Source organism: Myotis nattereri (genome assembly GCF_964212035.1).
Source record: "Myotis nattereri genome assembly, chromosome: 8".
NCBI classification, from domain to species: Eukaryota; Metazoa; Chordata; class Mammalia; order Chiroptera; family Vespertilionidae; genus Myotis; species Myotis nattereri.
In genome coordinates, this window is record NC_138083.1 from 30,451,851 (window position 1) to 30,466,570 (window position 14,720).

At 48.7% G+C, this 14,720-nt stretch overlaps 2 protein-coding genes across 4 annotated transcripts; one reads left to right on the top strand and one right to left on the bottom strand.

The window, feature by feature from the left end:
- Window positions 1-2,433: 2,433 nt before the first annotated feature.
- On the top strand, window positions 2,434-5,958 carry SPEF1 (sperm flagellar 1; the record flags this gene model as incomplete). Of its 3 annotated transcripts, none has more annotated exons than XM_081098013.1 (8): window positions 2,434-2,721; window positions 3,774-3,885; window positions 4,210-4,366; window positions 4,567-4,606; window positions 4,737-4,797; window positions 4,942-5,065; window positions 5,158-5,261; window positions 5,524-5,958. In XM_081098013.1, the coding sequence occupies 8 exons, from the start codon at window positions 2,613-2,615 to the stop codon at window positions 5,714-5,716; spliced, it is 900 nt and encodes a 299-aa protein (XP_080954139.1). In that variant the 3' UTR covers window positions 5,717-5,958. The 3 variants fall into 3 exon arrangements, with proteins under 3 accessions (XP_080954139.1, XP_080954140.1, XP_080954141.1); XM_081098014.1 differs by having other exon boundaries at window positions 2,613-2,721; window positions 3,786-3,885; XM_081098015.1 differs by lacking the exon at window positions 5,524-5,958 and having other exon boundaries at window positions 2,613-2,721; window positions 5,158-5,367.
- A 2,670-nt stretch (window positions 5,959-8,628) lies between these two features.
- Window positions 8,629-8,928, bottom strand: LOC308523923 (small ribosomal subunit protein uS14-like; the record flags this gene model as incomplete). Its single annotated transcript, XM_081098016.1, is given in 3 exon segments — window positions 8,629-8,783; window positions 8,785-8,799; window positions 8,801-8,928. Coding segments are annotated over 3 exon segments (165 nt in total). The 3' UTR covers window positions 8,629-8,761.
- Window positions 8,929-14,720: the final 5,792 nt, after the last annotated feature.

The window sequence follows — 14,720 nt, forward strand, 5'->3', positions numbered from 1 at the left end:
GCTAGGCCTGGCATATCACCCCTCTGGTTCCCTCCCCACCCCCACCTCCTTGCAGTTCCTCTCTCCACCCTAGAATGTAAAGGGGGTAGGGGGGCTATGCAGGTAATCTTGTCTCCTGCCTGCCCTGGGTGTGGTCTCTTCTAGAAAGGCAAGGCCTCTATGTATGATTTTGTTAACGAAGAAACATTCAGATCTGTAAATAATTTTTGTGAGTTTATTTGAGCCAAATTACTGGGAAGCAGAATCTCAACATACTGAGATAATGCTCCAGAGAATGGCCGTTTGTCACCTTGTTTTATAAATTACAATCAGAGGAGGAGGTATAAGTGGGTTACAATCTATGGGTGATAGATTAGGAAGGCAGGAGAAAGCAAAGCAGGGAAACCTCTGGGATTGGGTAAAAAGTAAAATGATATGGGTGATAGATTAGGAAGGCAGGAGAAAGCAAAGCAGGGAAACCTCTGGGATTGGGTAAAAAGTAAAATGATAGACACGTGCTTCTTTTTACATGGGTGGATACAGGATAGTTAACAGTCAACAATTAACACGATAACAATGAGGTAATTTGTAGTTTCGCCCAGGTGCACTGGTTGTGCCCTGAGGGGCCCAGAAAAAAAAAAGTTACAAGGTACCCTGACTTTTCAAAGGTATGTTTATTGTAGATGCAAAAAGACAATAGGCTCAGTTAAGATCAAAGTTGATCTTTGGCAGGGAATATACCGGCCTAGGACATGACTATCCCCCATAGACTGCTTTTTAATTTAAAAAGTTTTGATTTCAGACCATCCTTTGTGGTTACTTTAGGTCTCTGAGTTTGCAAGGCCGCCACGCAGGCCTTGCCTGAGTTAGTCAGGTTAGCATGTGGCCCCTTTTCATTCACAACTTTAAAACAGAAAGTGGAGTCACCGCTCCACCCTTGGCTTTCCGCACTCCTGACACACAGATCCCTTCTAGGCCTTGGAAGGCTTTGAAACTAAGTGACAGCAAACAGTTATAGGGATTCCCCTTACAGTCATTCCCTGCACCCCCATCTATGCCTTGGAGAGGAGACCAGAAAGTCATGAGGGGGAGACCACCTACCTCCTGGCCTGCTTTGGTGTAAGTAGGTGGGAGCAGTAGCCTTCTCCCCACGTGGCCCTGGCCAATCCAAGTCCCTTACCTCAAATAACAAGGCAAATCCTTTCCATTTGTCTCCTGCCTATAAGAACACCTCTTTCGCTGCAACTGAGATCACCTCATTTTTTTAAATATACATTTTTAAATTGACTTCAGAAAGTAAGGGGGAGAGCTAGATAGAAACCTCAATGATGAGAGAGAAACATTGATTGGCTGCCTCCTGCACGCCCCCTACTGGGGGGAATCGAGCCTGCAACCCTGGCATGTGCCCTTGTCTAGAATTGAACCTGGGACCCTTTAGTCCCCAGGCTGACCCTCTATCCACTGAGCCAAACTGGTTAGGGCAGATCATCTAATTTTTGATAACACCACATCTCAGGTGCTGTGCTAAGCACTTTAGATGCTTACAACGCCCTTATGAGGTAGGTAAAACCGTGAGAAGACAGGCACAGGGAGGGTCCAGTAATTCACCCAAAGCTACACCGCTAGTGTGGAAGCAAGTGTTCTCCCTAGGATGACCCTTGAAGTTGCTCTTATACTCTGCGCCCTTTCACTAAGGAAGCACCCATCTTCCTAATCCACCTAAAGGTAGCCCTCTTGAAATAGAACTGGTTGCTGAGGTCAATTTCTGACCCATGGAAGAATAGCTTTTGGGATGGAGATGAGGGATGTGGAGTTCTTGCAGCTCTTCTATCTATAAACTCCTGTTCCAGCAGTCCCCATACAAATACAGGTCTTCTGTAAATACCCTTCCTATTCTCCTACCTATTACCCCATTGAAACAAGTAGGTGAGAACTATCAGTATTTTACAAAGGAGGCTAATAGGGAGGAGTTAAATGTCCTGCCCAAGACACTGGCCTTGAGCTCTGGTGTTCTCCCTGGGCGTCTGGGTTTCATACTAAATGCCCCACCAGGATACCGCTGGGCCTGGGCTGGGGATGGGAGGGGCTGGGGGCGTGGGGATGGGCCTATGAGCACAGAGCTTTGAGGAGGGATCCAGCAAGGCGGTACTATCACAGAGTCCGGATGGGAAGCCGCAGATGCTGCCTTCACTTGGGACTGACCGCTACATAATCCAGAAGGGGGTCCCAGTCCTGGGGATGCTGGTGCAGGGTTCTGCGGGCCTGGTTGACTTTGGAAGGACCCAGAGCGAGCCAGTAGCTGGTCCTCAGGTGGCGTGGGCAAAAATTATTTCTTTTTGGGAGACGGGGAAGACAAGGCCACCTATAACCGCCTTTTCAAATCTGGAGGCCTGAGAGGAGGTAACCGGGACAAACTACAACTCCCAGAAGCCTCTGCTCTCTGGAGGCCAGGATGGTTGTCATGGTTTCAGAAAACAATATGGCCTCTCCCAGCTGGGACGGGAGTGTCCGGGTTAGAGAGGCAGAAGCGGGTCTGGACGCCCTTGGCGGCGAGGGAGGAGACGCTTGAGCGGCCGTGAGTTTGGGACTGGACGCTGCACGGCTGGATCAGCCTGCCTTTGCCGAGGGTGCCAATGGCGGGCAGTGTGGACGAGGAGGCGCTGCACCAGCTGTACCTGTGGATAGACAACATCCCTCTGTCCCGGCCCAAGAGAAATCTCTCCCGGGACTTCAGTGACGGAGGTGTGCGCCTGTGTATGTCCACATTTCTGTCCTGTATGCACTTGTGTAAGGGGTCTTTGTGCAAACATATCTTTATGCTTGTGTACGTGTGTGGTGTGCATGTTTGGCGGGTTGTCTATCTCCGAGGACTTCAGTTGCAGAAAGGAGCCTGTGTGTGTGAGTCAGTGACACTCTCATGGGACTTAATGACTAAGGTGCATATCTGTGTATGTATTTTTGCATCTCTGCGTGTGTGCATGCACATTGCTATATTCTATATGTTTATCTTATGGGAGTCAGAGTGTGTGCTCCTATGTGTATTGACACATTTTGTCCTGTATGTATGTAGGGGAGTCTTGTGTGTATATGTGTTGCTTCGTGATTGTGAAGGTGTCTGTGTGTTTAAGATCGTCTCCTGGGATTTTAATGTGTGACTCTTTGTGCTTCTGTGTGTATGTTGGTGACTGTCTCTTGGAACTCCAGTGATGGAAATATGTGTATGTGTCCATCTCTCTGTGTGCTGTATGTGTGCTTGGACATGTGTGTGTGTGTGTGTGTGCTATGTGTGTCTGGAAAGGTATGTATCCTGTGTATCTACACATTCTATCCTATGTGCATATCTGTAGAGGGATCTATCACATATGTCTATGTGAGTCTATGACTTTCTCCTGGGACTTTGGTGTTGTGTGTGTGTGTGTATCTATATTTACGCCTAGGATGGAGACCCAGGATTCTGAAGGGCTCCCATGGAGGTTCCTTCTCTATCAGGACACCAGAGACCACGGTTTTCAAATGCCCTGAGTTAATGGGGAAGGAATGTAGCCCCTCTGGAGTATGCTGGAGGCTTAGTCTCCAGCTGATCACTGATCTCACTTCCTTTTCCCCACCCTCCCCTGCCCTCTTTCGCCCCTCTCTTCCTATCATCCTTTTCCATTTCCACATCTCCACCTCTCCACTTGGCCCCACCACTCTGCCCCCCATGATTCTCCCATTCCACCCATTTGTTCTCTCTTCCTCTTCTCCCTTTCCCATCCCCCCCTCTTTCATGTCTGCTCCCACTCCTACTCCTTCAGTCTTGGTTGCAGAAGTCATCAAGTTTTACTTCCCCAAGATGGTGGAGATGCACAATTATGTCCCTGCCAACTCTCTCCAGCAGAAGCTCAGCAACTGGGGTCACCTGAACAGGTACCAGAATATCTGGGTGCACTAGCAGGATTTCTGGCCCCTACCCTGGGCTCCCAGGAAGGGCTGCTCCAGACCCTCCACCTCCTGTGGTCTCCACAGCCCAGGCAGACAGAATTGTCTGGTGACAAAATTAAGGGACTCTTCTATTGGGGAGGTGAAAGGTAACTTGGGACACCCAAGAACAGGGCTCAGGTACGGTGCTCTTCCATCCCCCCCGGGGCTGTGCACTTAGCACAGCAGCTGCCGCACCCCTCTTGTTCTCCCCCACCTCCCTCACTTCATTGCCTGGGGACGTGGTCCGCCATCCCTGTGTCTACCCTCCAGGAAGGTGCTGAACAAGCTGAATTTCTCGGTGCCGGAGGACGTGATGCACCAGATTGTGCAGTGCACCCCGGGCGTGGTGGAGTTGGTGCTCATTCCACTGAGGCAGCGCCTGGAGGAGCGGCGGAGGCGCAGGAAGCAGGGCTCGGGCTCCTTACAGGTGCCACCTACTCAGACTTCTTCTCCCCCTGCTCTGAGGGAGCTTCCCAGCCTGCAGAAAGCCCCACCGTGGCGATAAGTGCGGAAGAAGGGTGTCTGGTTAAAGGGAGCCTGGCCTGGGGGACGGTGGGTGGAAGGGACATGGGGCCCTTTGGGGATGGGCGAGCACGAGCTCACAGTGGACCCCTGGGGTTCTTTTAGGAGCTGGTTCCCCAGGATGGCAGTGGCTACATGGATGTGGGTAAAGTGGCTTTTACTTTTCCTCCCTCCCAACGGGAGCTTTTCTCCTTTCCTTCCTTGGGGGGAGGGAGGAGGGAAAGACAGGAAAATAGGACTCCAGAAGGGTTACTCCACCACTTACCTCTTCTCAGGTTTGTCCCAGAAGTCCCGAGGGGAAGGTGCCCAGGACACCCAGGGAGGGGGGCAGCTCAGGTAAGGAAACTGGGAGTTCCTGACCTTACCTGACCAGGTAAGGAGGTAGGGAAGGCAGGAATGGGGCAGGGGAGTGGGGAGACCTGGCCGAGGGGCCCTGGAAAGATGAGGGCCAGGCCTCCCCTAAGCTGCTTCCCACCCCAGGGGGGGCCGGCAGCCGGTGCCCCGGCGTCCTGGGTATAGCCAGGTGCTGCACGGCGACCCGAGCGTCATCCTCCAGATTGCCGAGAAGGAGCAGGAATTGTTGGCCTCGCAGGAGACTGTGCAGGTGGGAGCCCTGGGAGGTGCGGGGGTTGGGGCCTGTGGAGGACGGGATGAGGGCAGGGGGTTCCTGGCTTTGACCTCTGCGCGGCCGCCCAGGTCCTGCAGATGAAGGTGCGGCGCTTGGAGCACCTGCTCCAGCTTAAGAACGTGCGCATCGACGACCTCTCCCGCCGGTTGCAGCAGGCGGAACGGAAGCAGCGGTGAGCTGAGCAGCTGCTCAGGACGCAGGGATGCCCCAGTGTCTGCCAGAGCCCTGAAAAGGCCGACACACCCACAGAACAGCCCATGCACCCACAGAGCGCGGACTAACAGGGCGGGAAGGGGGCGGGTCCAGCTGCTCCCAAGAGCCTCCGGGAGCCCCTCCCTCGGGGTGAGGGTGAGCATGGTGGGTGGGCGGTGGGACAGGAGCCCTTAAGTCTGAGCACGGAACTGAGCCACCTCCTCCCGCTCCATCCGGATCAGGAGGATGGACCACTTTCCAGAACCCAGAAACCGTGTGCGGAGGCCTGGTGTGTACCCCAAAGCAGTGAGAGACACCAGGCGCTCCGCTTTGGAGCTCCCTGTGCTGGGCTTTGGGGGATGGGCCCCGCACTGGGTCCGCACCACTAGAACCCGGGCCCCATCCAGCCGTGAGAACAGTGATGTCTCCATCTAGTTCTTTGTGCGCTGGGCCATTGGGGAAGCGGAGGGAGTCCCTGCCTCTCTGCTCTCACCTGGGACCCGCCTGGAGGCTGGAGGGGGGCAGCTGCTGGAGAGGACGGGAGGAGGAGGGGTTCAGCCAGGTGTGGGGAAGACATCGGCTGTGCCTATCCCAAATCGCCCTCCCCTCCCATGGGGCAGAGTTGAGAATATTTGGGGTATATGGGACAAGGCTGCCCCCATTAAAAGCAGTGTGCTCTCTCTCTTGTGCTACCCTTCTCTCTCTGCCTGGATCCTGGTGGACAGTGTGGTCCTGCCTCCCTTTTGCTGCACCCTTCACCCCTTGAGGGCCCTTTATGCCCAGAATGGGTCTTGCCTTGTGGGCGGCTGGGCCCTGGGTGGCCACTGCTTTGTAGGCTGATGATACTACATTATCAGGTCTTCTGCACTAGGAGAGTCTGACTTCTAACTCTGGCCTTACTAGACTGACACCCAAATCCACCCTCACAGTCTCCTCCAACTCTGTCCAAACCCACATTTCAGATTCTCTCCAAATGTAGCCACATACTCACCCTAAACCATGCCTGTGGACTGACTCCTAAATGTGTCCTCTGTGTGACTCTCAACCCTGCTCATAGACTGATCCCAAGTTTTATGGACTGAAGACAAGCTTAACTCCCAACCCTGACGGAGATACCATGGCCATGGTGTGACCCTAACTCTGACCAGTAACCTTGAACATTTGTAAATCCTAAACCTCCTACAATTCTGTTCCTAGGCATATATGCAGCATATACCCAGGAGAAACTTAGGTTTGTGTTTTGTGTTCTGGGGCACATGTATAGCAATGTTCATAGCAACACATTTTGTAATAGCAAAAGAACTGTTATCTGTTACTGTGTAACAAATCACCACACACCTAAAGGCTTAAAACAGCATTTATTATCTCATATTTTCTGTTGCTCAAGAGTCCAGGGATGGCTTAGCTGGGTCCTCTGCCTCAGGGTTTCTCACAGGCTGCAATCAAATTGTTAACCAGAGGTGTAGTCTTATCTGAAGGCTTGACTGGGGAGGGACTCACTTCCAAGTTCATCTGGTTGTTGACAGAGTCCAGTTTCTTGTGGACTGTTCGAGTGAGGGCTTCAGTTTCTTGCTGGTTGTTGGCTGGTGGCTGCCCTCATTTCCTCATCATCCAGCAAGGGAGAGAGTTAGATGCTAGCAAGGCGGAAGTTATAGTCTTATCTAATGCAATTACAGAAGTGACATCCATCACATCTGTCATATTCTATATATTTGAAATAAGTCACTAGATCCAGCCAACATTCAAGGGGAGAGGAACACATAGGTTTGAATACCAGGAGGGAGAGATCAATGGGAGCCATTTTAGAAGCTGGCTACAAGGAGGAAAAAGCAACAGAAGATAAAATCTAGGATAGGGGTTACTTCTGAGAGAAAGCAGAGGGCAGAGATGCAAGAGGCACATAAGTAGATATAAGTTATTTGTAATGTTTTAGTTCTTGGGGCAAGTGGTGGGTTTACAAGTGTTCACAAATGGGCTGTTTATGGACAACTGGGGAGAAAGTGTGAGGTTATTTATTGTTCTGAACCATTAAAAAACAAACAAGGATTATGTGGTGTCCAATTCTATTTACCTGAGTTCCTAAATTACTACAAATAAAAACTGATAACTATTCATGGCCTTGGTCTGTGCCCTTCCCTTGCACTCAGCCTGGTCTTAGGTTAAACACTGGCTGCAGCCTGGCCCTCTGTCTTACCCAAATTAACCGCAGCCCTGCACACATATTGACCCAGTCTAGCACTGTTCTCTCTCCATCATCTGCATTGGGTCTTCAGTGTTCTGCTCTCTAAACCTTTCATCCATGGACTGTATTTGTATGCTCCTGTGTGTGGAGCTGGAAGGCATGGTTTGTAGAGGGGTCTGAGGATCAGGGTGTAGGGTAGGGCAGGGTTCTGCCTGACAAGAGCACAATGGACCCAGAATGCAGGTTCAGCAATTGGGGTTACCCCCTTAAGAGTCTGCTGACCTCCTCCATTAGAGAGGCTAGGCCAGGTCCTAGAGGTTCTTCCTCCTTGAGTCCCCCCACCCTATTCCTACTATCCAGATATGCCTGAGTCTGTTTTAATATCTCAAAACCCTACAGATCAAACCCTAAAAGCAGTGGAGACTTTAATTGAATGTTTCTTGGGAACAAATATGAAGGTGGATTATATCACACATTATGTCTGTAACTCTTCTTTAAACATCTCTCTTGTTCTCTAAACTTCCCTTCTGACAGCCACTACCATATTTTTCCCACTCTGCTCCTCACTCCCCTATCACCTTTCTGATCCACACTAAATCAGATTTCTTCTGGTTCATTCATTCATTAATTCCTCAAATGTTTATTGAGTTTGTACTATGGACTAAATACCAGGAACACAAGGATGACTATAAAACAAGATTTGTATTCCATTTTCACAATCCTAGGAGGGGAAAGGCATGTAAAAAGGCATTTAACATTTTTTGTTACTTAATATTTTGAATAGATCAAACACATCAAAACATATAAGCCCACCTGGTGTGGCTCAGTGGTTAAGCATTGTCGACCCATGCACCAAAAGGTCGCTGATTCGATTACTGGTCAGGGCACATGCCCAGGCTGCAGGCTCCATCCCTGGTGGGGGGCATGCAGGAGGCAGCCGATCAATGATTCTCATCAATGATGTTTCTGTCTCTCCCTCTCCCTTCCTCTCCGAAATCAATAAAAATATTTAAAATATACATTTTTCAAAAACATAAAAAGTGAAAACTCTCCTGGGTCCCCTACACCTCCGATAGATAACCTTTTTCTTTAGTTTTTGCATATTCTTCCATAGTATCTTAATGTGACTATACAAGCAAATATGCACATTTATTGTTATCTTACCCCCATCTTTTTTAATATAAAGAGGAAGCAGATTATCCACTCTTTTCTGTATTTTTTAAAAATTATTTTATGTACAAAAAGGTAGCATTCTGTCATAAGATAGATGTCTTGAATGACCCATTCATGAAGTTCACTTAGTCCAACTTGATGAAGCCTGTCCTTCATGTACTGACCAACACTGGCGACACATATTGAGGCCGTATTTCCAGATCACAGTGTGGCGGTTTGAGCAGCCGCAGCAAGAAGGAGAACCCTGGCCAAATTTCCTCAGATGGCTCCAGTAGAGTTGCTGGTGACCCATCTTGCTCTCTGTGTAGCAAAACAAGGCAAACGGCTCTTTTCTGTATCTTGATTTTCCACTCAACATGGTCTCTTTTAGATATGTGATGGTCAATGCTGTGTGCCAACTGGACTGGGCCACAGGGTGCCCAGACATTTGGTCAAATGTTATTCTGGGTGTTTTCTGTGAGGGTGTTTTTGGATGAGATTAACATTTAGATGGGTAGTCTGAGTAAAGCAGATTGTTCTCCCTGATGTGAGGGGGCCTCTTCCAATCAGTTGAAGAAGGCCTGACTAGAATAAAAAAGCTGTGTCTTCCGTGAGTAGGAGAGAATTCCTCCTGCCTGACAGCCTTTGAACTCGGAGATGGGCTTGTTTTGTTTTGTTTTTGCCTTTGAACCTTAACTGAAGCATGAATTCTTCCTGGGTCTTGAGCCTGCCAGCCTTTGGACTGGAACAAAACCATGGGCTCTCCTGGGACTCCAGCTTGCTGACTCATCCTACAGTTCTCGCAACTTGCCAGCCTCCATGACTGCATGAGCTAACTCATCTATCTCTGTCTCCCATTGGTTCCGTTTCTCTGGAGAACCTTGACTAATGCAATATTTTTCCATAACAGTATGTACTGGTACATTGAAAACTTCCAAATAAAATTCTATTGTCTGTACCAAATTTAATCAGCCCTCTATGGACACTTGGTTTATTTTTAATCTTTTATTAATAATACAACAATGAAGAACCTCACACATTCATGATTTAATGTTGTGTACAAGTATATCTGCATGATAAATTCTAGAACTGAGGTTGTCCAGTCAAAGGATACATACATTTGCCCTGACCGGTATGGTTCAGTTGGTTGAATGTTGTCCTGTGCACTGAAAGGTTGCTGGTGTACTGTGCACTGAAAGATTCCTGGTCAGGGTACATGCCCAGGTTGCTGGTTCAATCGCTAGTTAGGGTATGTGCGGGAGGCAACCAATCTGTTTCCCCTCTCACACTGATGTTTCTCTCCCTGTCTCTTCCTCTCTCTCTCTCTCTAAAATCAATAAAAACATATTTTTTTAAAAAGAATACATGTATTTGCAATGTTGGTAGATATTGTGAAATTGTCATCTACAAGGGCATGGTTCAGAGCAAAGGCTGACGTCTGGTGGCCTGCTTTGGTTTGCAGTGCTGTGTTTTTACAAAATTTCTAATTTTTATATTGATGAGGATGTGAAGTAACTGGAACTCTCATACTCTGCTGAGAGTGTGAGTACAAACATTTCAGAACAGTTTGGCAGTTTCATATAAAATTAAGCATAAGCCTATGCTATTGTATGAGTTCAATCAGAGAAGCAGAAAGACTTTGTTACAGGGACTTGACGTCAGGTAACTGTTAAAGAGGCTGTTGTTTCGCATCTGATTCTGGACTTCAAAGTTCACAGGTCAGGCAGTTGGGAAGGAAGGATGGATATAAAGTGTATGTGTGTGTGTGGGGGGGGGAGGCAGAGAACGGATGAGTTGGAATCCATGAGCACAAGCTGGAGCCTTCGAGAACAAACTGAAACTCACCTTAGTTCCCACTGCCTCCAAATTTGATGATACGGGTGTCGTGCTGGAGAAGTCGGGGCCCTTTCCTATCTGGCCCAGGAGTCAGAGAGGCTGAAGGAGGATCCAGGGCAAGGTGGAGCAGTTATGGGCCTGGGTGCTACCCTGCCAGTGAGATGAGCCAGCAGATCAGCAACAAAGTGGATAGGCAGGAGCTCCAGACCTTGCAGGTGTAAAAACCAATATAGCCACTGTTTTCTTCTACCCTCCAAATCTCATGCAAAAATGTCTGTTGTGGACCACCCTAATTGGAAACACACATGGAAGAGAATTCTGGGAAATGTAATTCCTTCTAAATTGGTACATTATGAAACCACCACAGCCATGTTCCAGCAATTCCATTCCTCAATATATACTCAAGAGAAATGCATCCATATGTTTACCAAGACATGTACTAGAATATACACTATAACATACAGTAGTCCCCCCTTATCCACTGGGGTTAACTTCTAAGACCCCCAGAGGATGTCTGAAACCTCGGAGAGTACCAAACCCTACACATACTGTTTTTTCCTATACATACATAGCTATGATAAAATTTAATTTATAAATTAGGCACCATAACAGATTAATAACAATAATAACTAATAATAAAATAGGACAATTATAACAATATACTGTACTAAAAGTTATGTGATGGTGGTCCCTCTGATACCAATCTCATAACAGAGTTGACTACTGTGACTAATGGGTGGGTAGCATATATAGTGTGAATTTCCGTAATGGGCAGGATGGAGCAGGACAGCACAGGACTTCTTTGTGCTACTCAGAATGGTGCACAATTTAAAACTTATGAGTAGTTTATTTTTGGAAATTTCCATTTAATACTTTGGGATCATGGTTGATGGCAGGAAACTGAAAACACAAACAGCTAAATCACAGTTCAGAGAAGGACTACTGTAGCACCAGACAGTCCACAGTCAGCAGCTAGTCTTTGTTGGAAAGAGCCAGGAATGGATTTGGGAAGTTAGCTAGAAAGATGTAAGAATGCAGGCCTTACCTTGTTCTTGAAGGGAGGATGAGTTTGGCCCATGAGAGGAGAGTAGGAAGGGCATTCCAGGTGTGAAGGTAGCATAAGGAAGGTATATGAAATCAAATATCTTCACAGATCCAGAAGGTAAAATTAATGTGAGAAGGCCAGTATGGTTCAGTGGTTGAGCTTTGAACCAGTAGATCACAGTTCAATTCCTGGGCAGGGCACATGCCTGGATTTTGGGTTTGATCCCAAGTAGGGGGCATGTAGGAAGCATCCAATGGATGATTCTCATCATTGATATTTCTAGCTCTCTCTTCCTCTCTGAAGTTAATAAAAAATGAAAAGAAAATTAATGTGAGAAAATAGGGATTGGTGGGAACTATGGCAAATTGATGTGCCAGCCTTTGGTGCCAGGCTGGAATGTGAGTCCATCTTGTTAGATCTTCTGATATTTCAAGAGAAATAGAGGAAGAGGAAGAATAGAAAGAGGGAGGCGAGGAAAAGGAGGAAGAGGAAGAGGAGGAAAAGAAAAATTACAGCCCTAACCGGTTTGGCTCAGTGGATAGAGTGGACTGAAAGGTCTCAGGTTCGATTCCAGTCAAGGGCATGTACCTTGGTTGCGGGCACATCCCCAGTAGGAGGTGTGCAGGAGGCAGCTGATCGATGTTTCTCTCTCATCGATGTTTCTAACTCTATCCCTCTCCCTTCCTCTCTGTAAAAATCAATAAAATATATAAAAAAAGAAAAATTAGAATTTTTAAAAGCCCACTTAAGCTAAACCAAATACAACTGCAGTTTTGGGCCCACTATCTGCCAACTTTATAGCTTGAAGAATAGAATAGACATGGGAGTACAATTTTTAGATGAAAAGGGGCCACATACTAAACCTGTCAAGATCAGGGGAGGCCTGTGTGGTGGCCTTACCTACTCAGAGACCTAAAACAACCACATAGAATGGTCTGAAATGAAAACTTTTAACTAAAAGCAGTTTATGGTGGGTAATCAAGTCCTAGGCTAGAATCTTCCCTGACAAAGGTCAATCTTTTTGTTTCTTTTTTAAAAATATATTTTTATTGATTTCAGAGAGGTATGGAGAGGGAGAGAGAGATAGAAACATCAACGATGAGAGAGAATCATTGTTGGCTGCCTTCTGCACGTCCTCTAGTGGGGATTGAGCCCATAACCTGGGCATGTGCCCTTGACCCGGTATGAACCCGGGACCCTTCATTCCGCAGGCCGACGCTCTATTCACTGAGCCAAACCGGCTAGGGCACAAAGGTCAGTCTTTACCTTAGTTGAGCCTGTTTATTGTCTGTTGGCATCTATCATAACATACCTTTGGAATGTCAAGGTAATTTCCCTTTTTCTGGACCTTTTGGGTGCAACAACCACACCAGAACAGAGACTACAAATTCCCTCACTGTTATTATCATGATAATGGGATTTTTAAAAATTTATTTTAAAAATGTTTTTATTGATTTTTTTTTTTTGGTTATTTTTAGAGAGGGAGGGAGCACGTGTAACTTTGATCAGCTGCCTCCTGCAAGTCCCTTACTGGGGATCAAGCCAACAACCTGGGCATGTGCCCAAACTGGTAACCTCTCTGTGCATGGGGCAATGCTTAACTAAATGAGCCACACAGTCAGGGCAATCATGAAATTGTTGACTGTTAACTATTCTGTACCCACCTATGTAAAAGAAGTGTGTCTATCATTTTATCTTTTATCCAATCCCAGAGTTTCTCTCCCCCCAACCCCCCAGATTTGCTTTCTCCCACCTCCCTAATCTATTGCCAATGGATTTCATTTAATCCACTTATGTCTTCTCTTTTGATTATAATGTATAAAGCAGGGTGCAGAACTGCCATTTTTCGAAGCATTTTTCTCAATCCGTTGAGGTTTTTCTTCCTGGCAACTGTCATCAGTTTGGTTCAAATAAACTCACACAAATTCTCTGCAGGTCTGAACGTTTCTTACTTTGACAAACTGGAGGGGGAGCATAGTAGAGTGCATAGAAGGTGGGATTGGGTATTGAGAGAGCATCTGGCAGGAGCTGGCGGGCTGGGTGGAAATTTCCCAGTGCCAGCACCTGCGGACAGCATCTCAAACTCCAGAATGTGCAGGAGTCACCCAAAAATCTGCTAAAAAGTTTGTGAGGCTCTGCTGGAGACAGTGGCAGAGCAAGGAGCGCTTTGCAGCAGAGTAGCACTCGATGGAGACAAGAGCTCAGGAAGGTTAGTTTGCCAACAGCGTGCAGACAAAAGCACAGGGTAGGAGCCTTGGAGGCTCCCAAAGGCAGCGATCCGGTCCTTCTGAAAGGAAGCTGGCCCTCAGCCGCTCAGGCCATCTCTCCCTTAGTCACGTTGGAAGGAGGGCGCGGCATGCTCCGGAGGGCGCCCTGCGGGCACTTTAGGAACTCTGTCCCCGCCGGGGAAATGGTGTATGTGTGTGTGTGTGTGTGTGTGTGTGTTCAAGCACAGGCAGGCGGAGGTGCAGCTAGAGCCGCTGAAGACTCTCCCACCGCTACCCCCTGCCGGCGCCCACAGCCCACCTTGCAGCGCTGAGCTAGGGGCATCCTGCTGCCAAGACATCCTGCATCCTGCTGCCATGACGACCGCCTCCTTGGAGACCCGGTGCTGAGGCTGCGGTCCCGGAGGGCCCCTGGTTCTCCCAACCCCCACCCCGCGTGCCTCCTTTGTTCTGATGTTTATCTCCGCGAGCAGGGCTCCCAGGAGGAGTCTCAGGTCCGCGCCGGAGCGCTTCCTTCGAGACAGGGGGGTAAGGGTGGGAGGGAAAGAGGCCAAAACCCAGGGTTCGCAGAGCGGCTCCTGGACTGGACCTAGAGATGCGCGAATCGATGGCGGAAGCAAGCTAGGGAGCGACTTTCGGGTGCCCCACCTAGCCCTGAGCCCCGCCTTCCGACCGCTGGAGGGGCAGAGCCTAGGGGAGGCCTTTCCAAGTTGAGGCAGAGGCGGGAAGTGCAAACTCCACAGGGGAAGTGGGCCGCGGCGGGACCTCCTCCAGGCACTCCTCCTTGCCTGTCTCCTTTCCTCGCGGCGCTGGCCCCAGGTTACGTCGGGCGGCCTCGCTGCCTGCATCACCGCACCTCCCGGGGCCCTAAGCGAGGGCTCGCACTGCGCAGGCGCACGGCCCTGCACGTGATGCGGTGGCGCAACGCCCGTTGGCTGTTCTCTGGCGCCCGCTTATTGGTCTGAAGCAATCCTCGCCCCACCCCCTCGGTCCACCAAT